This window comes from Mizuhopecten yessoensis, unplaced genomic scaffold (assembly GCF_002113885.1).
Source record: "Mizuhopecten yessoensis strain PY_sf001 unplaced genomic scaffold, ASM211388v2 scaffold5965, whole genome shotgun sequence".
Taxonomy (NCBI): domain Eukaryota; kingdom Metazoa; phylum Mollusca; class Bivalvia; order Pectinida; family Pectinidae; genus Mizuhopecten; species Mizuhopecten yessoensis.
The window spans coordinates 403,507-428,674 of record NW_018406312.1 but is presented as its reverse complement, the minus strand read 5'-3'; the positions used below and the strand labels follow the sequence as shown (position 1 = coordinate 428,674).

Below are 25,168 nucleotides of genomic sequence, written 5' to 3'. Positions count from 1 at the left end.
GGGATGGGAGGAGGGAGAGGAGGGTGGAGGGGGAGGGAGGTTATTGTGTTTAAAAATAGACAATCTGTGTTTTGTATCTCGACAGGAAAATAAAGATTCCGATGCCAATATAGTTTAAACCATCAAGCAAATGTGTACGGAAATTAATTTGATCACTTTCACACAAATAGAAGGCATATATATATATATATTTTTTTTTTTCTTATAATTTTTAGCCCAAGTTATGTATTTCTTTGACATTGTGATAAAGACATTCAGCAAATCAGATATTCCAATTTATAGATTCCTCTGGATTTGCCACTATGGTAGACATATATGTCTTCCATTATGAATCCTTACTCCTGATTGCAGATGTAATGATTATTATGACATGATAATAATATTGGGTTTCAAGTAACTGAACTTTACTGACAACTGTAACGTTGTTCTATTTATTGAAAAAAAACCATAAACAAACAGACAAAAAAAATAGGCAATGAAAAAAGACTTTTTTTATTGTGATTTGCGGGAGAAGAGCATGCAGGGTCAATAAATTTGTACACGGAGCTAAGGGCACCTGCACTCATACAAGACTTCTTGACATTCAAGTGTAGCCATAACTGTAAAGGCCAGACTTTTCAGAATGTTAATCTTTTACTGACTGAGCATATAATAAAACAAATGTGAAAAGTAATTATTCTTCTTGAACTGGCATACAAAGTAGGTGGTCAAGAGAGATATCAGAATTATATAAATACAACAATGAACATCTATCAGGGCAACTGTATTGTGAATTCTCATTGCAAATACATTGCTGCTTTATAGGCAGAATCACAGCTGCAGACCTTTTTCCGTAAACCCTAGTTGATCGGCGTGGTTAATAGAGGTAGAGTTAACTGACTGAACAGTTAATTGACTGTAACATTCATTTTACCCAAACAAATATAGACATGTAATATTTTCATTAAAACGTGACATTTCCTAGAGACACACTGATTGCTACATGAGTGAACGGATTCCTTTACAAACTGATCAAAGAGGGTCGGAGTACGATAGCTTTTCTATTCCTTAGAAAAAGTATGAATACACTTCAATCATATTGAAGGATTTCCATACAACTGATAGACAAATGAACGACCTTACATCCGCAATGGGGATAATATGTACATTTTACTACACTTGTATTCCATTTCAATACAGGATACAGGAAATTTAAAATTTCTGTGAATTGTGTAGAAAATTGAAGTTTCATCTTTATTGCTCTAACGTACAAAACTGTTATCAGGTAAGAATTCTTTTAGACATATACTCCCTTCCACAATATACATTGACCTTGACAGAGGTCGCAATTTAATCTGGACTTTTTAAGAGAAGGGCACAAAGCTTAGTGAATTTGAATACAAATCCATCATCATCATAGCAGCAGAAGAAAAGAGGCTGTGATAGTGTAACAAACAATGTGGACTTACACCTGAATACACAATTGGCCTCCATCAGTGATGTTTTTTTTTCTTTTCACAGTAATGAAGACTTGAGGGCATGAGCGATCAGTGACCAATAAAAACGTTGGATTACAACTTACTTCTGTCTTGTCAACCATTATTTCACCACCATCAGGGTCCCACCTCACCAGCTGACATGGACCTAAAGAAGTGAGTACAGTAAATATGTGGGGATTACTATATAGAATATATTATGTTATTTATAAACTATTGATGAGAAACCTTTGGATTAATTTACTTCAGCTATAAAAAGTTCATGCTGTCATGTCCTTTGATCTATGTATCTCCCATAACAGTTCATGTACACATGACCTTTGTTCTATAAATATGTAACAGTTCACGTACTCCTGACCTTTGTTCAAAAATTATTCCAGAAACAGTTAATGTACTCATGACCTTTGTTCTGTAACAGTTTATGTAATTATGACCTTTGTTCTGTAACAGTTCATGTAATCATGACCTTTGTTCTGTAACAGTTCATGTACTCATGACCTTTGATCTATTAATACCCTCAGAAACAGTTCAAGTTCTCATGAATTTTGACCGTATATAATACATACCCTCAGTAACAGTTCAAGTACTCATGACCTTTGATCTATAAATACCACCAATAATAGTTCATGTACTCACGAACCAAGATCTAAGTGCTTCCATTTATAACAGGTATTATACTCTTTGAGCTATATATATATGGAGTCATGCTCTACCTAGGGTTTACGTCATAATGTAATAAAAATCTTATTTATAGCAACCGTAGTACTGTACATAGAAATAAGATTCTCAAAACTGACAAAAAAAAGTGATTTTGAAAATTACATGAGATCTATCTTTGATATATATCTTCAATGAGGCGTGACATTTTCCCACTTTCACAGACATTTTGATGCAGTGAAGTGTTACCTTTAAAAGTATTCAAGTTAAACCAATGGCAATATAATTAAGCAAAACGTGTGACATGTATGTTCAAGGGAAATATCATGTCGCACTTTGGGTGAATAAATCTACACCAAGACTCACTTTACAAATCCAATCCAGCCACCATGAAATGTATATTTGTTATTTTCAAAATGATCCTGTAAACATGAGGGTTTTGGCTTTCGATATCATCAATAGATCGTTTGTAATCCAAGCGTATCCTTTGTCGGTTCAATCAAATAGTACTAAGCGTGTCATACTGTCAGCATATTGGCTACCAAAGCTCTTCTTATACAATCCTATCACGAAACAAACACAATCATTTCCAAATTATCTCTGACAGTCAAGATTTAATAAATCAGATTGCAGTTAAAGTGCAGGAAAGTTTAATATACGAAATGTTATAGCTGAGAGATTTACCACAGGTGTTTCTGTTCACCGTACATGGATGTCACTGGTGGTTTACCTTTGTAGAATAGAGACTGATCCAATCAACCTTTAGCTTGGCTATCATATTTGCATATTCTCTGAAGATGGATGATCATGAGTGCCTGATAATTTTTTTTTTAAATATGAAAAATACTATATATTACACAAAAAAATTGGTACATAGTACTCATTGGAAAAACTGAAATTCGTAAACCGGGGAAATGGATCAGAGTTCAAAACCCAATATTGAAGCATATTTGTATATGTGTATGTATGAAATAGTTATGTTCAGTACAGTATGTGGATATTATATTATTACAGCGACTTGTTTGGGTAGGTAACCTTGAGCACGTGAACACTAAGCATGTGGTTACTAGATAACATGTTGTTTTTGTATTGATTGTCATTACCACTCACACTCATTGACTGTTAATGACATGACAATTTAGCATCATCTACCATAATAATCTGTTCGCCGCCACCAGAGGTTAAATTAATCCACTCCCTATATGGTAGAATATAATATTTGATTACATATTAGTACAGGCAGTGTAGGTGATATGAACACTGACCCACGCAGGGTTGTAGAATTTCCATATCTTTCACTTTTACAGTTTGTTAGACTCCCCCCCCCCTCCCCCATTTGTTATCTTAAAACTAATTTCATAAGTAAATCTTTTGATAACAACAATTATGCTGCCTATATCAGCCTACCAGATAAATAAATGATGTAAAATTTCAAAGTGTTGTGTCATTTCACTCTTTTCATTCTGATGATATATTTCTCCTTACAACCATGCTGAAAATGAAAATAGCATTAACCTACCAGTGCACCCCCAAAAAAAAATGTTGGCCCAATCAGCTGACAATGTTTGCATATAAAGCAACAACAGTCCCCCTGAGTGTCACCACAGAAATAATGAAGTTGGGGGATTATGTCTATCTCCAACACAGAAATTAATTCAAATTCCTTATCCACCCACACATTTTATCTCTCAGTTGATTAAGTTTGATTATTTTGTGGCTCAAAAGGAGAAAAGGGCCTGTTTTTCCTTCTCTTAAATTGTTTTTAATGTTGTAAGATTTCTATCATTATTCTGTTTTACATTTCTATAACTAATTTTAATGTTTTTACTAGTTCAGTAACTGTTTTTTTTTATCTTAATGTTGTGTTTTCATCTTGGTGTTGTGTTTTTATCACTAACGTTTCCTGTTCTTTTCATTGCTAACAAAAGGAGGGTTCTGCAGCATCTTCCTAAACTTTCAAGGTGAATATATATTATAGACCTTGCCACAGCTTCCCATTTATATTCTCCTAATCCCTTCCCTACGCATGCCTCATATATGATGAATATATACTGGGTTGAAGGGGAAGATTGCTTCACATTTTTTAAGACCTATTCACCGTTTCCTGCGATTTACCTGGCTGCATAGATGCACGCTGTACAGACAAGGACAGTGCAAAGGACCTTATTTCCGATACTCAGTCAACCTGAAGATCACCTCAACATCAAACAGTTGTGCAATGATAAAAACATGGTGTAAAATAGGTCGGTACCCATGGATATTAATGAATGGACATTCCAATCATCTGGTCTGATTCCCAACTGGATACACCGTTAAGCCTAATTATGTAAGCATGAAATATTGATGGTGTCTATTCACTCTGTTGAATAGTTGAGACAAGCATCATCTTTTCATGGAAAACCCCAAATATTTCATGTCCTGGGTACTTATATATAGAAATGAGTAACCGCACGGAAATGTTGGTGACTCTAGGTAGGTACGTAGTCATAACAAACCTGCTATACAATGAGGAGGTTTACTACCAATGAAACACGTGTGGTTACACCCTGTAATGGACTGATGTCAATATCATTTCGCAAATTCTACCTCATCTCTAGATCTCCACGTCTAATATCACAATATTTACGACTTTCTCTATTCTGACATTAACACATATTTTTGTGTTAGGAAAAGGAAGAACAGTTATATATTACTTATACTGTAATAATAATCTCCATATAAAGTGTACAAATTAGATAAAGATTACATTATAATCAGCAACATATATCCTCTATATAAAGTGTACAAATTAAATAAAGATTACATTATAATCAGCAACATATAACTGCTGTTCCTTTCACAAATTCAAATAATTGTCAATTAGTTTTTCATGATTTATTGATTAAATGATGTGATCCAAGACATATCCTTTCCCAATGCTTATATTCAGTTCTCTTGGCTCTAAATTACTTAAATTTTCAAACAGCCCAAAACATTATACATGTACTTATAATTATTGTTCTACCATAACTGTGATGTAACAACAGTTTTCATTGGTCAATCTACTCCATGGACTATTTGTTATCCGATAGTTACATTTGCTTGCAATAATTATATATGCATGAAATAACTGCATGTTGTTCCAATAACTCCTAAACATGATCACAACTGATGTTTCGGAGGTAATTTATATTCTTTGACTTTACCTGTACATATATTTGTAGATAATTTACTAAAAGATAAAATATCTTTTTAATGTCTGTAGCTTTGATGTCTATATTGGCTTATGGGTTGATGTTGACATCTTTGTGCTTTAGATGATCAGTATCTATCTAGTTTCAACATGTAACAAATTTGAAGGTGTGGTTATACACTCAGGGTTATAAATATGTTAATATGGAAATAAGGTTTGAATCAGTCGGTTAGTTGGTAACTATATTTGTATCTGTAGCCATCCATTCATGGTATTATTTAAGGCCAATTAATCAATGTCCCTGGAGTCAGATTCAATGGGGGAAACCGCAATGAATCGTGGGAGAAATACAAGTCATATGGTCAATTTCACAACGAAGTGCTAAGAATTCAGAACCACCCACGTTGAAATGCCTTGTTGTGAAGCCTCAAGGTAAAGATGATTTCAATTTAGCATGTGGGACGGAAAAGCAAAAACGAAAACATAGTTTTAAAATTTTGTAAGAGTCAAATACAAACAGCAAACAAAATGTCTTGACACAATACAGTAGAATAATGTATGACAGCTGTATTGTAAGTGGAGTATATATATGACTTGGGTTCCAAGAATATCACACAAAATAAATAAATTATTATTGAGTTTATACAATATTTTCTCTTTCTGATGATATCATCTACCAATACATTTATGACAGTTACTTGTATCTAAACAATAATTCTGTCCATCCAGAAAATGTGTTACTTTAGACATTATTTCACTGGAGCTGAATCACCGATGATAATGCAGTTCTGCTGTATAGAGTTAAGTGTACATATAAGTATTAGGTACATTTTATTACCACTAGGTAAAATTACAGTGTAGCCTGAAATTGTCATAAAAATTGATTCCGACGAAACTTAACAGTATCATTTTCAGGCTATATAATACAAATATATCCCTATTTGGCAAATTAGTATGTAAACTAGCATATTAGTTAGACTATGAAAATCTCAAGATGTAATACAACACAATTTACATCTAAAAAGTAAATATTAAAACTCTGGGGCGTTTTACAACACACAAATCTACATCACGATTTGAACATAAGCATGTACTCAAGCTGTTTATATACACAATAGCATGTATACAGAAGGAAGTCATGTATGGCTGTTTATATACACAAAATCATGTATACAGAAGGAAGGCATGCATGGCTGTTTATATACACAATAGCATGTATACAGAAGGAAGGCATGCATGGCTGTTTATATACACAGTAGCATGTATACATAAGGAAAGCATGCATGGCTGTTTATATACACAATAGCATGTATACAGAAGGAAGGCGTGCATGGCTGTTTATATACACAATAGCATGTATACAAAAGGAAGTCATGCATGGCTGTTTATATACACAATAGCATGTATACAAAAGGAAGTCATGCATGGCTGTTTATATACACAATAGCATGTATACATAAGGAAGGCATGCATGGCTGTTTATATACACAATAGCATGAATACAAAAGGAAGTCATGCATGGCTGTTTATATACACAATAGCATGTATACATAAGGAAGGCATGCATGGCTGTTTATATACACAATAGCATGTATACAGAAGGAAGTCATGCATGGCTGTTTATATACACAGTAGCATGTATATAGAAGGAAGGCATGCATGGCTGTTTATATACACAATAGCATGTATACAGAAGGCAGTCATGCATGGCTATTTATATACACAATAGCATGTATACAGAAGGAAGTCATGCATTGCTGTTTATATACACAATAGTATGTATACAGAAGGAAGGCATGCATGGCTGTTTATATACACAATAGCATGTATACAGAAGGAAGCCATGCATGGCTGTTTATATACACAATAGCATGTATACAAAAGGAAGTCATGCATGGCTGTTTATATACACAATAGTATGTATACAGAAGGAAGGCATGCATGGCTGTTTATATACACATTAGCATGTATACAGAAGGAAGTCATGCATGGCTGTTTATATACACAATAGCATGTATACAGAAGGAAGGCATGCATGGCTGTTTATATACACAATAGCATTATACAGAAGGAAGGCATGCATGGCTGTTTATACATTTATAATTCAGTTTATTTATTTATGCTTCAATCTGTCTGGCAGCCAGGTATTTCATACTTTAACCCTTTCACCCCTATGTAACTTTAGTAACCTCTACCATGCTTTGATCTGGATGAGTCCATTGTCCACAATGGTGAAAGGGTTAACCAGCCCAACTAGAACCTTCTTCATTATTAGTATTGATTATTTTTCTCAAACTAATTTGACAAATAAATATTGGAACATTTTGGTATTTATTCATAAAAGGTAATACATGTATTTTACCAAAACTAACTTGTGATAGCATGTATTTAAACTTGAGATATAATTTTTCTGCTTAACATTTTCTTACTTTAATTTAATAAAGATAGAATTGTGACATACGTTTAATCATATCACACAATGCATTCAACAATATCACAGAATAAATTTGATACCATTAAACAGGTCTATTCATTTTATGATATTTATAAATATACCTATTTTATGATATCACTAACTATGTCTTCTTTATGATATCATATCATCAAATTCATATCACAAGATAAAGAGCTATGGCAGAAAACTGCCCATATTTCCCTAAGTCTGCATTTATGAAAGCGGAAAAAAATATTAATGAGTAAATAATTTCTAGCAGTGAAAATGCTTAGAATGGATATAAAACCAATTGAATATGAATTTTTGAACTGCTTAGATATTAGGTATTGTAAATATGATAGTGCAAATATAGCCATATACACTATATCTATGAAAATGATGGGTTTCCCAGACTTAAAAAAAATACTTTCAACACTTTCCCATCTGAGGACCAACTTTTGAATATGCAAAACAACTCGTATTCCGGAAGGAAAGTGGTCCTCCTTTGGGAAAGTGCTCAAAATATTCAAAAACAGGGGTGAGCGAGTTTCTTAAACTGCAACAGGTGTTTCTTGGGTTAAAACAGTTTGTATTTCCCTATTCGTCTATGTTTGATGTTTGATGTTTGATGCAGGCGAAAGTGTAACACAGTTAACTTGTGACCAGACAAAGTGAACGGTCAAGTTCAAATCCATGTTCAGGTTCCTTTCTTTTTTCTTTTTTTTTTTAAATATTTAGGCATGTGATCCTTTTACTTAATTAAGTACATGTATATAAAATACTTTTCAAATCAATGGTACATTTTATTTATATTTTAATAACATACCTATTGTTTTATCTTCTATAGAATCATGTTAACAAATCACTGTACACGTGTACAGTACAGCTATGCTTTGTAGATAAGACATCATCTTAAAAGATATCTATGAATTGTTTCACCCTCCAATTGGCACTTGTAATTTTATCTATTATTTTAAACACAAACAAATTATGCTGGAATACAAAAAATGTGGGATTAAAAAAAGGCCAAGCAAAAAATATGAAGTGTTATTATCGCAAATATTTTACCAAAAATACGGGAAAATTCATTGTTGAGGATAGTCTCATTTGTTCCAAATGCAGGAAAACCTCAGGACAAAGTAAGGATCGCAATACAGGTGAAAGTCATGCTGTTCAAAAATTATATAAATCATTTTGCCTTTCATAGGTGCGGGAAAAACAAAATCATGATGTGTGTTTTGTATTAAAGCAGGTAACGGCATGACGCATGCGGTAGAAATGAAAATTTAATCCTTTCAAAACTTGTTCGTACAGCATATTATTTGTTTTAAATTCATAGAAATAATGCGAAATAAGCGTTTTGTTGAGCCTTTATCATGAAACGCATGTATCAATAGCCATGGTCTTGAATTCGGCTGTTTACATTAATCTATTCTTAGACACAGGATGCCGATAGAGCTACCTGTATAAAAATACCTGAGGACGCCTCATAACAGTACACGGTGGCGTGCGCACACTAGCGGTCTCACCTTTGGGGAAATAGGCATAGCAATCCGCCATAGCTCTTTGATGATATTATATTTTGTGAATAAACACCAAAATGGTTTATTAGTATGTGTCTATATCAATGTAGTGGAGTTAATGCCTTTACCGTATATTATTAGTTGATTTAAGTTAAATTATCATTGTATCAAGCAAAAATCAACCGTGGCCTGCAGTGAGTGTAAGTTTACAGTTAGAATATTTATAACTACATAAGCAAGTACAATGTAGTCATATGAGGATAGGACAACATGTAAAAAGTTGTATTCCCAGGGCCCAGATGTGTATAGTCTGATAAACATTACATTTACAGCTACACAATTATCCAAAGAGCAATTTTTTGAAAAAGATCTTAAAATTTACAAAAAAAAAATCATCAAATGATCATTATAAAGCTCTAATCATATTTTTATTTTAAATTTCAATATTTTTCAATTTATACCAGACATAAGTTTTGTGCTAAGCTGTCCTTAGGCTAGTACACTCTCAACAACTGTTACATGCATTTTAAAATTATTCTTAAAATTATTAAAAAATACATACTTTTAAAAATTGAGTAACTAGACAGAAGTTTTTGGTCACCAGCCTTGAATGTTTGTCTACCTCTATGAAGTAGCTTTTAGGTATTTTAAAACACATTGTTCATTTACAAGACTTCCAATGTGAGGCATGGTAGTCTAGTGGTAGGACGCCAGGCTCGTGACCGAAGGGTTGCAGGTTCGAGTCACGGCACTGTTTTGTATCTTTGAGCAAGATACTTCACTCCGCTTGTTCCAGTCTACTCAGCTGTAAATGAGTACGTGGTTGGGCAGTGCTAGAATTGCAGAATGCTAGCCGTGAGCACCGAAATGGCAGCACCGGCTGTATATGCTCCCCAGGGAGTTGAGAAAGATATTGGCTGGTTACAAAGGCCCTATAACCACGGCTAATAATTTGTGAACTGCTTTGAGACGACCTACGAACTAGGTTGTGATAAAGCGGTATAAAAGAACCTCAAATTATTATTATTATTATGAACGTTTAATATTACCGCATTAAACCTACTTTTTTCGGTACCTCATCCTTCCACACGTTGGCAACCCTTTTCATGTTACATGCAGCATCAGTTAGTATTACTGCTGATTTAGAAATTATTGTAATTATGTCCTTTACAGTTAGTGCATATAACGTTAAATATCGTTAAAGCTAAAATTACAACTACATTCTGTTAAAATTCGGTTTCTGCTAAAGTATGGTTATCATTCAAATATTGCCCTGGCCAAACCAAGAACATTTACCATACTGGAATACCAATAACATTTTCCAATATATGCTAGTTAATGCATCTACTTTAAATGCAATTTTCAAGGTATTTTAAATCAATTTTACACAATTTCAGATTTTTTTCAGATTTTTATTTTATCACAGATAAAGCACCTGGTACATGTACTCACATGTACAAAACAAAAATCACTTTTTAGATTTAAAAAACATTATTCTGCCAAAAAAAGACTAGGCAATCTAAGATGAAATAATATGGACATTAAATGCAGTGTGTATTGGATGTGAAACTTGTGTCAATATGTAAGTTCTTTTTGATCTATTTAAAAGTCAACTTAAAGTGAATTTAACTAAAGCTGTAATTGTGTACTACAGAAATATGTGAGGATTTGTGTCTGTAGGTACTGAATATTCAAAACAGAAAATGGTTGTTTTGAATCAATTATCAGTAAAATGACAGTAATTTATTTAAGAAGACAACTATCTGTAATGTCATTTAAATCCAGTATAAAAAGTAACATCCTTCTTGTAACATACTCTACTGGAATAATGAAACTCTCAAGGAAGAATACTCCTTTGCAATGTACTTGAGAAATAACATTTGGTCATTCACACAACATCACTCTCATGGAATGCACTTGTGACAGAAACCTCGATCTTTCACATCGTGAAACTTAAGTTAATTGAAATAAACTTGTTGTAGAAATCTTACAGCGATCCATGGGAATTAACAGTAATTGTCACAAAAATGTCAGTCCTTAATGCCATGAGAATCAATTGAAATACAAAAATCTCTGTCATTATGTCTTAAATTATTAAAGTATTAAATTATGTAAAATTAGAATTGTGATAAATACTGAAGGTTATATATTTTTCTTGTAGGTTTGATCCATTTCAAGTATTTGAGGTAAGTGAATTTATTTGAGAAGCAATGACAGATTTAATTTAACACCCATTTCCTAGATAAGTAAGTTGTCAGGAACCTTTGTGGTTGATTCTATAGTTTTATACTGCATTAAAATGTAGAAATGAAATTGAAGTATGGTTTATTGTTTCAATGAATTTGCAAGCATACGCTTAATTGTTTCCATACCTTTTTCATTACAGTAACTGATTATTTTTAGAAAAATACTTTTGTCTCCAATATTTGGAGTAATCTTATATAGCCTTACACTTTCTCACCAATGCAGGTCACCCACTATCCATGTGCTGTGCTATACATCAAGGTCATTTGTGGATACAACATCACCAAAGGATGGGCAGGGGACCTCAGTAAGTAACCTGTATAGCGGGCTGAGAAAGGATAGGTCCTGATTTACAACCAGGCTTGAGAAAGGCTTCTTACTCACAAAACAGCGTCATTATTTTTTTTTATTTTTTTTAAATGGCCTTTTGGCTCCTAACCTTCTAATGCCAATATTCCATTTAACGAAAGTTTAAATGAAACCTTTAATCTAAAAGCTAGAAATCCATAGCTGATATTTTGGACACTAGATTTTGCTTTGTATAGGAAACATTTAACTTATGAAAGTCAGATCAATGCTTAACAGCATTGTGATGATAATAAAAAAAAATGTAATTTATTCATGTTCTTTCAATTACTATGAATGAAAGATATGTGTGATTATGACTGAACTTCTCTCTACCTCTTCAGTGGACACACCGGATCCGTATGTCACACTCTATATCAAGACGGCGCCCAATTGTTTACAGAAAACAACCATCAAAGATAATGACATCGACCCTGTTTGGAACGAGACATTCACCTTTTATATTGATCCCAGAGAACGCAGCAATACACTAGGTACATATCCCAGCAATAGAGGGTGACCTCTCTAGTCAGAATATGTACCGCATGTCTCACAAGTAATTCCAATAATACCTTAGAAATGTAGATCTCCCCTGACAGGTGATACCTCAGGCATCAATAATTACAGAAACATCTTCGCATTAGAGGATGGTCTTTCTGGACAGGTGGTATCTCGTAGACAGGTAAGTATCGTCATACCTCAGAAATAGAGGATGATCTCCCCTGACAGGTGATACCTCAGGTATCAATAATTACAGAAACATCTTCGCATCGAGGATGGTCTTTCTGGACAGGTGGTATCTCGTAGACAGGTAAGTATCGTCATACCTCAGAAATAGAGGATGACCTCTCCTGACAGGTGATACCTCAGGCATCAATAATTACAGAAACATCTTCGCATTCGAGGATGGTCTTTCTGGACAGGTGGTATCTCGTAGACAGGTAAGTATCGTCATACCTCAGAAATAGAGGATGATCTCCCCTGACAGGTGATAGCTGAGGCATAAATAATTACAGAAATATCTAAGCATTCGAGGATGGTCTTTCTGGACAGGTGGTATCTCGTAGACAGGTAAGTATCGTCATACCTCAGAAATAGAGGATGATCTCTCCTGACAGGTGATAGCTCAGGTATCAATAATTATAGAAATATCTTAGCATTCAAGGATGGTCTTTCTGGACAGGTGGTATCTCGTAGACAGGTAAGTATTGTCATACCTCAGAAATAGAGGATAATCTCCCCCGATAGGTGATAACTCAGGCATAGATATTTACAAAATCATCTTAGCATTCGAGGATGGTCTTTCTGGACAGGTGGTATCTCGTAGACTGGTAAGTACTGTAATACCTCAGACATAGAGGATGATCTCCCCTGATAGGTGATAGCTCAGGTATCAATAATTACATAAATATCTTAGCATTCGAGGATGGTCTTTCTGGACAGGTGTTATCTCGTCCACAGGTAAGTATCGTCATACCTCAGAAATAGAGGATGGTGTCCCATAAGAGGTGATACAAGAATATAATTACAGAAATATCTTAGCATTCAAGGATGGTCTTTCTGGATAGGTCAGGTATTTCCTGGACAATTGATTACTGTAATTTGTCAGCAATTGGTCTCAATGGACAGGTAGTATCTCCTGGACAAGTATTTAGGGTAATACCTTAACAATAGAGGATGGTCAATCATCTTACTAGATAGGTAGTATCTCATGGATATAATACAGTATTATTATACTTGGCAATGTTACATATGGGGTCTGTCATGACAGGTACGTACATCTCAAAACATGCGAGAAATTGTCCTATAATGATATATGCTATTATCTCTGAACACTCGAAAAAATGTCAGTTTTACTTTGAACATACTGTACTTAAATTCGGACTGAGGAGTACCGTGATCTATACCACTAAATTAGAGTATAGTCTTTATTTATGATACCTGTAGGTTTCTATGTAGTCATGCTACCAGTCATGACTTTACAATTATAATTACCTATATCATCAGTAACGACACCTATACTCACACAAGAATAAAGAGTCCACAGAACAGATGTAAAGTGACACTGGGATGAAAGTCTCAGTATCAAAATAACCTGTAAAGTGACCCATTGGACGACATTTTCTTTCCTCATTAAGTACATGTATTGATGACTCATCCTAGTTCCACTTTCATTGCAGTGATATCACTGATGGATTCTAACTACCTCATGGATGAACCTTTGGGGTCACAGGTCATCGATCTCAAAGAACTACCGTATCAAGGAAAAGAAAAATATTCACTTGAGTTTTTTGGGGTAAGACATAATTTTGTCACATACAAAAGATGTTACTAGTAATTTATTAATAGCACAAAATATAATTTCTCATTTTATGTGAAATTTATAATCACACATTAACCTGCAGACTCGACCTTTTGTATAGGCCTTGTAATGTTTGAAGACAAGTGCAATGGTTGAATCTACTAAATTTATCAAATTTGAAAACCTTTAACCTTTTTTGTTTGAAAAGTCTGACTATATTGATATTCTAATGTTTTGACCATGTTAAGTCTGAAAAAATTTGACCTTACTGCTATTGACTATATATAAAAAGTCTTACTTCTAACTACCTGGTAACTGTCCTTACCAGTCTAAACTTGTATCGGTTTTACCTTATCCTTACAGAGGCTGAACTCTAACCTTTTGACCTTACAGAGTCTGAACTCCAACATTTTGACCTTACAAAGTCTGAACTCTAACCTTTTGACCTTACATAGTCTGAACTCTAACCTTTTGACCTAACAGAGTCCGAACTCCAAACTCCAACCTTTTGACCTTACAGAGTCTGAACCTTTTGACCTAACAGAGTCTGAACTCCAACATTTTGACCTTACAGAGTCTGAACTCTAATCTTTTGACCTTACAGAGTCTGAACTCTAATATATTGCCCTTACAGAACCTGAAGGTAAACAATTACCTAACAGAACCTGAACTCCAACCTTTTGACCTTACAGTATCTGAACTCCAACCTTTTGACCTTACAGTGTCTGAACTCCAACCTTTTGACCTTACAGAACCTGAAGGTTAACAATTACCTAGCAGAACCTGAAAACTACCTAATACTGTACATGCATATTGACCTTTCAAAGCGTTGACCTGACAAATCTTGCAATACAAGCTTTTGACCTTACAGAATCTAAATTCCAATCTTTTGACAATTTTAAATCTGAACTCCGATGTATTAGATATATGTATCTGTATGAAAACCATTTAGTTAAAAAACAGTTTTATATTAATTTCAGACATCAGTGGTTGAATTTGAGCTATGGGCAGACATGAAGTAAGTATAATAATCAAATACCATCTCTGTTCCTTTATGTCGTAGACAGTCTAAGGAGGTTTTACCTTGTTGTTTTACAAATATAGATAAGAGGTAAATAGCAAAGGGGTCTATCAGGTTCATTATTAGGCAAGACAATATAATCCATCACTTTCAATATATGTAATTATTAAGATGATCCTAAGTCTGAGACCTCCCCACCATTACTAACCCTGTACATGTATTTATGATTTGTCCAGCCATACCACCTCCTAAGTCTGAGACATCCCCGCCATCACTAACCGTACATGTATTTATGATTTGTCCAGCCATACCACCTCCTAAGTCTGGGACCTCCCCACCATCACTAACCCAGTCATACCACCTCCTAAGTCTGAGACCTCCCCACCATTACTAACCCCGTACATGTATTTATGATTTGTCCAGCCATACCACCTCCTAAGTCTCGGACCTCCCCACCATCACTAACCCAGCCATACCACCACCTAAGTCTGAAACCTCCCCACCATCACTAACCGTACATGTATTTATGATTTGTCCAGCCATACCCCCTCCTAAGTCTGAGACCTCCTCCCCATCCCTAACCCAGCCATACCACCTCCTAAGTCTGAGACCTCCTCACCATCACTACCCCAGCCATACCACCTCCTAAGTCTGAGACCTCCTCACCATCACTACCCCAGCCATACCACCTCCTAAGTCTGAAACCTCCCCACCATCACTAACCGTACATGTATTTATGATTTATCTAGCTGTGAACCACAGTTACGGTTTAGTCTCACACTGAGTGAGGAGGAGCGAGCATTTGTGGAAAAGAGAAAGATGCGAATATTTGACACCATGAAGAAATATCTTGGAGAGGATGCACCAGTTTCCATACAAGAGGTTAGTCTCACCAAGTGCAGGACGACAAAAGTAAAATATTCCTGAAGTTGGTTCTTCACAAAGAAACACTAAATGTACTCCTTTACAGAGATTACAGGGATATTGTATGTACTGGTAGATACCTATGGGAACCATGTTTGTGATAAATCAAGACAAATATAGTTGATCCCCCTTTTTTATGTCCATGCTATCTGATCTCCCCTTATGTAATTGATTGTACACACCATAATGTTGTAATTTAGACATAAAAAATAATCACCTCGAGTGCAAATGACCACAAGGCTTGAAATGATAAACTCCTTTTTCAGTCTTGAATTCATTATTATGTCTATATATCTAAACACTACACAAAGTCTTCAAATATATGTGCAGTACTGGGATTCATTCAGGACAGCTAAACACTGATGAACTTTGGTGGCTCCTTTGTTACAGGTGCCAGTTATAGGTGTGATAGGGTCCGGTGGAGGATTCCGAGCGATGACTGCGTACAGTGGGGTGTTCAGTGCCCTAGTCGACACAAACATACTGGAGATGGTCACGTATGCTGGGGGATTGTCTGGATCAGCATGGTAAGTCGACTGTCCATCTCCGAACACAAACATGATAGAAATTAAATGGCTATATATCCTGAAATAGAGTCCAGGTCAGCATCGTTTATATATACCCACTGACTCTAAATTAAAGTTGTATTAGACATGCATATACACTAGTGGATTTCTCACTTCATTTTATTTTTTGCCTTTCTCTCACTGATACTGTATTTAAAGCTGTACCTGTATTTTCCTGTGTCATATTATCTGGTTATTGTAAATGTATTTTGCGGTGTTTAAGCTGTGTAAACTTATTTCCTACCTGTATTTTTCTGTGTGTTGTACATGTATTCACCTGATTTAAATTAATTTTACCTGTGTGTTGTACCAGTTATTACCTGTTTTGACCTATAATCATTATTATACCTGTATTTACCTGTGTGTTGTATCTGTATTCACCTGATTTTACTTATGTGTTGTTAACCTATATTTGCCTGTGTTGTATTTACTGGTACCTGTGTGGGGTATCTGTATTTTACCTGTGCGTTGTACCTGTATTTACCTGTATGAGTTTTACCTTTAGGTACCTATCTCAGCTATACACCCACCCTGAATGGCCACAGAGGTCCCCCCTTGCCCTCCAGGAGGAGTTGAAGAGTAATATTGATTCAAGCCCTTTTTACCTGTTAGGCCCCAATAGTATGTATTCGTATGTCTCTCGGATCATGGAGAAGCGTCGCCAGGGACAGCCTGTCAGCTTCACTGACTTCTTCGGACATCTTGTCGGGGAGACTCTTCTCAAAAATGTGAGTATGAATCAAGAATCTTTCAAGTAGTATGCAGGGAAATATATATTGTATTTTGTTCTACTAATATTATTTAATTAGAACTGTTTTAGGAGTTTTTGCGATGAGGTTAACTACTAAGCCTGTGTAAATGACATGTTATCGTGCAAGCAACCTCATGATTGTCTAACATATTGTTTGTTGATAAAGGCCTAGGTAAATCGCAGTAAATCACCAAAGAAGTATTCTACATACCGGTACTCTACTTTGACCACAAAAAAATCTCAATAATTATTTGTTTTCCATGTTATCAGCGGCAAAATGCCAAATTGTCGGACCAAAAGGAAAAGATCCAAAATGCTGACATCCCTATGCCTCTGTACACTTGTCTTCACGTCAAAAAGTCTGTCTCTGCTATGGTCTTCCATGGTACGTATTTACCATAGCATTCAGATTTATTTCTGTACACGTTTTCACTACAGTATGCATGTGTCTCTACTCTGGTCTTCAGGACATTATTCACTTGATTTGGTATACAACCCACCCCCTTTAGATATCATTTGTCTAACAGTAACAACACTACATCTGAAGGTTGGAGGACAAGGGATAAATAAAATTAGCCTACTATATCCCACTGCCTGATTGTATAAGGTGACTAATGTTGAGCCACCTCGAGAACCATAATTTCATTCTGCGATTTTTAATTGGAACTCTGAAGAATCAAACTTGATCTGCATCAAAACCCTTATAACCTTTATCTTTTCTCTCTTTGGGTGGTGTCTCCCTTCTTTGGTTAGGCTGTTATCAGAATAATATAACCTGGCAAGACCATAAGCTGCCATGCCAAAGTTAAGCTATCAAAGTGTGGTGTCATCATAAAATGGTCCTTGACCTGTGCAAACGGTCATCAAATAACCTTAGCTGTTTTCAGGCAATAACTTCTAACAAAGAAAGAGGCCCAGAGGGCCTGCATTAATCGCTCACCTGGATATCTAAGCAATCATGGAGAAAAATTCTCCAAATAAGCTCCCAGAGATAGGGCCAGACCCCAAGGCCAATCCTTGTAGCATATCTGTATTAGATTTTTCATGCCTAGCAATTGTAGGTATGGTTATGGGGTGGGGATCTCAACCGTTTCAAAGTTATGACCAAGGGACTAAGTCTCCAAGGCATATGTGCATTAAATCTCTTTATACTCAGTAATTGCATATATGGTTATAGGTGGGGATTTTAACCATTTCAAAGTTATAAACTGTTTTTGGCCCAGGGGGTTAGCCTGTCCATTTGTACAATTTTGAATCCCTACTACCTAGGGATGATTCCAGTCAAATATGGTTGATATCCATCTCTTAGTTCCAGAGAAGAAGTTGCTAAAAGCAATATAACAAAATAACCCTTTTGGACCCACCCCTCAGCCCCCTGGGGGGTGAGCCTCACCATTTGTACACTTTTGAATCCCTGCCTCCCATTAATGCTTCAGACCAAATATGATCTATATCCAGTGAATAGTCCTACAGGAGAAGTCGTTTATAGCAATATAGCCAAATTGCCCCCTTTTGGCCCCACCCCCTCAGTCCCTTGTAGGGTCAGCCCTACCATTTGTACAATTTTGAATCCCCACCACCTAGGGATGTATTCACTCAAATTTATTTAAATTCCAATCAGTGTTTCAGAAGAAGTCGTTTGAAGAAATTGTTGACGTACGGACGACGGACGCCATAGTATGGCATAAGCTCACATTGGTCCTTCGGACCCGGTGAGCTAGAAATATCCAAACTAACACTTTGTTGTACCGTATGAAATATATGTATGATATTGAAACACTGTTTCCTGCAGAATGGATGGAGTTTACCCCCTTTGAAATTGGATTACCTAAGTATGGCACATTCATGAAGTCAGAAAACTTTGGGAGTAAATTCTTCATGGGTCAGTTGGTGAAGAAGTACCCAGAGCAACCTCTACACTTCCTACAGGGTAAGTTGTTCAACCGTCAATAATAAGTCAACCAGCTTCATCAGTTATTTTTTCAAAGAATCTCTGAAATTGACCTTCTTACAAAGCCATTGTGTAAACTCTTTGGATATGCAATTTCAAATATATTCACACATGTAGGAATTAAAATCAGTTTTGTTTTTTTTTGCATTTCAAAATCAATAATAGTTAGTCAAGTTTGAAAAAAAATCTTTAAATACATTGATATTAAATAGATCAATTTCTAATGTATGCAACATTAACAAGCACTTCACAAGGTGATTTGCCTCAGGTGACTGACTATGTGATTAACCTTATTAACCTGGAGTATATGACGTTGTAACTGACCTTGAGTGACCTTGTGACTGATCTTATAAAGGTGATTGACCTTGGGTGACTGACCTTGGTTGTGTGTTTCAGGTGTTTGGGGGAGTGCCTTCTGTATCCAATTCAAGCGCCTCCTCAAGGATGATAAACGCACGGACGAGTGTCGCATTATACAGGAAGAACGGGAAGAGCTTGGTGGGTACCTCTCATCCGCAATAAACGCTAACAAATAAGTAGAAACAACATATTAAATACATCGTATGCTATACAGATGTATTGAACTGAAAGTGTATCAATACTAATTACAGTGTAGAATACAAAAATTAGGTGAAAACACTGCCCAACAGTAAATTTTGCTTAATCCAATGCTTAACGCTTCGCAAAATTATTCAGTTTTTATCTCCTATTATCAGAGAGAGAACTTCTTCAAGAGCTTGACACACAAACAGATGAGGAAAGTGAATCAAGTGAGACAGAGGCAGAGGAAGAGGAAAGGAAACGCAAACAGATAGAGCAGAAAGGTCGCCGGAAGAGTTCTGTGGCCAGTGTTAATAGCAGGAGAGGGTCCACAGCCAGTATTACTAGTATGAAGGACACAGATAATAACAAGGGCTTTATCAGGAGCATGTTTGGCAAGGTGTTGGATAGCACCGGCAACTACCTACTGGGTTCCATCGAGGGGCGGGCTGCCAAAGTACACAGCTTTATGAGGGGTTTGTCCCTGTACAAGGTCTACCCATTCTCTCCATTCACTTCCATAGACGAAGGGACAGAAGGTGAATATCTCAACAAGGATCACCGAAATCTTTCCAATATTCATACAAGAAGTGTTTGTTATGTTGATTACCAATTAATACATGGAGTTGTGCTGATGTATCCATGGTGACCGTTAAATATAATAATTTGATGAACAGGATGTCATTGATGGCTGGCTAAAACTACAGAAACAGGAACTCAAAAACATGATCTATTACAATGTTATATTTAGAAATGTTCATAGATATCTTGTATTTGCAAATTTACCTTGATAATTTTACAGGTTAATATTTTGTGTGAAAACTCAAGACATGTAATAATTAAATATTGACATGTGTGATTTAATTCAAAATCTTTTAGAAATCAATTGCAGGTATTTTTGAAATGTTTAGCCTACATTTAGATACTTTAATTTTTACAACCTAAAGTTGACGCTAAGCATACACCTTCAGTACACATGTTTGATCTACTGAACAGGTATGGACCAGTTTGATGGGATATTTGAGATGTATCCCACCAACATGAAAAAGCTGTATGTGGTAGACGGTGGACTGACATTCAACTCACCGTTCCCCCTCCTGCTTCGCCCTCAGCGACAAGTTGATCTTCTTCTGTCCTTCGACTTTAGTGCCAGGCAAAGTGACAGCACACCACCCTTTAAGGTAATGTATATCTGCAAGAAAGACCGCAAAACATCCTATACACTGTATGTCCTACATGACAAACGACCCCTTTGGTCTGTAACAATGCCTTTACATCAAGTCCCATTTGACAATGTACCACTCAATTTTCACACTATTTACCATTTGAGGCAAGGCACACATTTCATACCATTGGAGGCATGCCACACAAACCGTCTCTTACCATTGGTCAGCATGCCACACAAACCGTCTCTTACCATTGGTCAGCATGCCACACAAACCATCTCTTACCATTGGAGGCATGTCACACATATTGTCTGTTTCTATTGAAGACATGTCTCATTAATTTTGTCTCTTACCTTTCCAGGAGATCAAGCTTGCAGAGAAATGGGCACGATTAAACAATGTGCCATTCCCCGAAATTGACCTAAAACGTTTTGACCGTGAAGGAATGAAGGAGTGCTATGTGTTCCAGAACCCCAATGATCCTCGCTGTCCCATTGTGCTCCATTTTGTGTTGGCCAACATCACCTTTAGGGATGAGAAAATGCCAGGTTAGTATCACACTTAATGACTTATAGGCAAGTAACTAGTTCAGGTCACATCTTTTTCTATTCTTAATTCATACATTAAACTTGAGTAATAATTGAAGCTTACATTAGCTACATGCATCTTATAAAGGTATATCGGTATCAAGTAGCCTACATGAAAAATACATGTTAATTAATTTAGCATCTTAGAAATATCTAGGTTTCACTTCACAAAATGTGCTGGACATGATGTCACGAAGTCGAGTAGTGAATACTGGATGATGGAGGTAGAATCAACAGCAATGATATAAATGCAACAAATGTATAACAATTCACCATATATATGTACAGAATCTACACAAGTGATAACGACTGAGATAAACCAACACTACTTGTGACACATGAACTCAAAATAATCAAATAATGTCATAACTGTTTGATTGATATCAGTTTTGCCAGAATTTTAATGATCAATTTGGTGATTTACAGGTGTTCCTCGAACTACAGAGGAGGAAAAGGAGTTTGCCGACTTTGAGATCTTTGATGATCCTGAGAGACCCTATTCAACATTTAACTTTAAATATACTCACCAAGCCTTTGATCGTTTAACAAAGCTGACCGAGTTCAATACCAGACTTCATAAAGACCTTATCATTGAAAAAATTAAGGAATGTGTTAAAAAGCACAGGAACAATGGTTCAGTGACACGGAGACCAATCAAACTGAAGGACATCAAAAAACTCCGCCTCCAAAAGATTGAGGAGGACAGGTTAAAGGAATTTGTACAGTCCTTTGACGATGGAGATGTGCCAATAGTGTGATAGTTGTTGGTACAAATCTTCAGTTTCCTGCCATTCGAAATGGTAGCACCGTCTAGGACCAATGTAACACACAAAGTTCAAGGTCAAAGATGATTCGTGCATTGTAGTACATCCTACATTTGATATTGATATTGATCAAGGATGCTCAACATTCCAGGCCATTTATGCCATTCCAGGGGCGACTTGTCATAAATCAAGTCGTCTCTCCTACAACACGGAATCAGGGTGCATACAACTGTACTAGTCAAACATCAAGTTTCTCTAGGAGGCACTGAAAAGGACATGGTTAAGACATGAAGGAAACATTTAAATTTACAATGATGATGGTTGTGTGACATTTGGTGAGTGTGCTGGAGTTAAGTGTGGGCTAGTTACAGACATGGTATCACACAGGATTCTACTACTAGGTCAGCCAAAACGACCAGATACTGTTAATTACCTCCATCATTTCTGCTCATACTGATTCAGGTGGTATTTTTTTTAATGGCTAGCTGATGAGGATTTCAACCCATGAAGGGAATAATAACAGAGATAACTGGGTTTTTTAAATCAATTGCCATATGTTTGAATTTTGAGATAAACTTTCCTAAAGAATTAGTGAGGAAATGTAAGCAAAACAGAAGTGATTTACCCGGTAAGGTAGCTGGCCAAGGTAAATCTATAGTCAACAAACTAAGGGAGTATGTGAGATGTGAACAGTGTTATGGAATATAATATTCAAGATGGAACAGTCTGCATTCCTACAAAAGTGACAACTGGACTTTCTTTTACAGTGAAACAATCTAAAACAGTGACAATTTGAATGTTGTTGTAAATAGAACTGTCTACAACCCTGATATCAGCACGGTTATCATAGGTGCAACAGTCTATAACTGCATGTGACAACTGGAATGTTATCTTAAGTGGTACCGACTACAACCCCGATATCAGCACGTTTATCATAGGTGCAACAGTCTATAACTGCATGTGGCAACTGGAATGTTATCTTAAGTGGTACCGACTACAACCCCGATATCAGCACGTTTATCATAGGGGCAACAGTCTATAACTGCATGTGACAACTGGAATGTTACCATAAGTGGAACCGACTACAACCCTGATATGAGCACGTTTATCATAGGTGCAACAGTCTATAGCTGCATGTGACAACTGGAATGTTATCATTAGTGGAACCGACTACAACCCTGATATCGGCACGTTTATCATAGGTGCAACAGTCTATAACTGCGTGTGACAACTGGAATGTTATCATTAGTGGAACCGACTACAACCCTGATATCAGCCTTTTTATCATAGGTGCAACAGTCTATAACTGCATGTCACAACTGGAATGTTATCATAAGTGGAACCGCCTACAACCCTGATATCAGCACGGTTATCATAGGTGCAACAGTCTATAACTTCATGTGACAACTGGAATGTTATCATAAGTGGAACCGACTACAACCCTGATATCAGCACTGTTATCATAGGTGCAACAGTCTATAGGTGCAACAGTCTATAACTGCATGTGACAACTGGAATGTTATCATTAGTGGAACCGACTACAACCCTGATATCATCACTGTTATCATAGGTGCAACAGTCTATAACTTCATGTGACAACTGGAATGTTATCATAAGTGGAACCGACTACAACCCTGATATCAGCACTTTAATCGTAGGTCCAACTACTAACTACAACTGTGTTATCAGGACTGATGTCATGAACAGAATAGTTTACATCTGTGATACCATGACAATATCTATTACGGTAAACATTATTAATGCATTAAACCATTTTGTTACACTTAAGAATGTATAAAATGTCATAACATTCAAAACATTTCTCATAGTTGTTTGTTTGGTTTATCTATTTATCTTCTGTACTATATGGAGGCGTGGTAGTGTAGTGGTAGGACGCCGGGCTCGTGACCCGGAAGGTTGCAGGTTCGAGTCACGGCATGGCACTGTGTTATATCTTGAGAAAAATACTTTACTCTGCTTGTTCCTGTCTACTCAGCTGTAAATGAGTACGTGGTTAGGCAGTGCTAGAATTGTAGAATGCTAGCTGTGAGCCGAAATGGCAGCACCGCTGTATGCTCCCCAGGGAGTTGAGAACAATATTGGCTGGTTGCAAAGGCCATTATGGTAAGTAACCACGGATAATAATTTGTGAACCGCTTTGAGACGACCTACGAACTAGGTTGTGATAAAGCGGTTTATAAGAACCTCAAATTATTATTATTATTATTACTACATTGTATAAGGCCAATGAGGAGTGCCCACTGATGGCGTTCCTATGACGAAAGTGTCCACTGATGAGGCAGTCAATTAACAGCAAAGGTCCCATAATGATAGTGCCAGCTGATGATAGAGACAACTTAAAGACCGGACATATTGTTTACTCCTTTGATATTGCTCAGGCAGATTTCGCTCCGACGATCAACAAGTTTTTGACGACATTATAACACATTATAATTAATATAATGAACCACAAAGACTTGTAAGAATGAGCATCCAATACATAATACATCTATACTTGTCACACTCAAAATTCTCCTGTTTATCAATTCCTGTAACACCTGTCTATAGGGCAGCCATTATAAAAAATCACATACCAAGGGGACAATTCATGTGCCAAGAGGAATAACTAGTACCGGGGTATAAAGATCTGGCCATCACCAGGTGGATTTTTGTTGTTATATTTCCCAAGAATTGAAAATAAAGAAATCATACACGTTAATTCAACCTACATAACCTGCTTAAACGT

General features: G+C 36.1%; 1 protein-coding gene across 11 annotated transcripts in view; it reads left to right on the top strand.

Annotated features, from left to right (window-relative positions):
• LOC110451342 (cytosolic phospholipase A2-like) overlaps positions 1 to 24,228 on the top strand; it is an 86,719-nt gene extending 62,491 nt beyond the window's left edge. For 5 of the 11 annotated variants that reach the window (XM_021499302.1, XM_021499300.1, XM_021499304.1 and 2 more), the window contains exons 2-18: positions 1,501 to 1,631; positions 4,061 to 4,093; positions 11,423 to 11,447; positions 11,731 to 11,812; positions 12,195 to 12,344; positions 14,031 to 14,146; positions 15,133 to 15,170; positions 15,923 to 16,055; positions 16,488 to 16,624; positions 17,169 to 17,391; positions 17,685 to 17,799; positions 19,207 to 19,344; positions 19,762 to 19,863; positions 20,082 to 20,444; positions 20,902 to 21,086; positions 21,433 to 21,619; positions 22,085 to 24,228. In XM_021499302.1, the coding sequence (XP_021354977.1) occupies positions 1,618 to 1,631; positions 4,061 to 4,093; positions 11,423 to 11,447; positions 11,731 to 11,812; positions 12,195 to 12,344; positions 14,031 to 14,146; positions 15,133 to 15,170; positions 15,923 to 16,055; positions 16,488 to 16,624; positions 17,169 to 17,391; positions 17,685 to 17,799; positions 19,207 to 19,344; positions 19,762 to 19,863; positions 20,082 to 20,444; positions 20,902 to 21,086; positions 21,433 to 21,619; positions 22,085 to 22,416 (2,373 nt within the window). In that variant the 5' untranslated portion in view covers positions 1,501 to 1,617 and the 3' untranslated portion in view covers positions 22,417 to 24,228. Of the gene's footprint in view, positions 1 to 1,025; positions 1,265 to 1,500; positions 1,632 to 3,146; positions 3,159 to 4,060; positions 4,094 to 4,264; positions 4,459 to 11,422; positions 11,448 to 11,730; positions 11,813 to 12,194; positions 12,345 to 14,030; positions 14,147 to 15,132; positions 15,171 to 15,922; positions 16,056 to 16,487; positions 16,625 to 17,168; positions 17,392 to 17,684; positions 17,800 to 19,206; positions 19,345 to 19,761; positions 19,864 to 20,081; positions 20,445 to 20,901; positions 21,087 to 21,432; positions 21,620 to 22,084 lie in introns of those variants that run through there. The other 6 variants (XM_021499301.1, XM_021499305.1, XR_002463060.1 and 3 more) reach the window with 6 other exon arrangements.
• Positions 24,229 to 25,168: the final 940 nt, after the last annotated feature.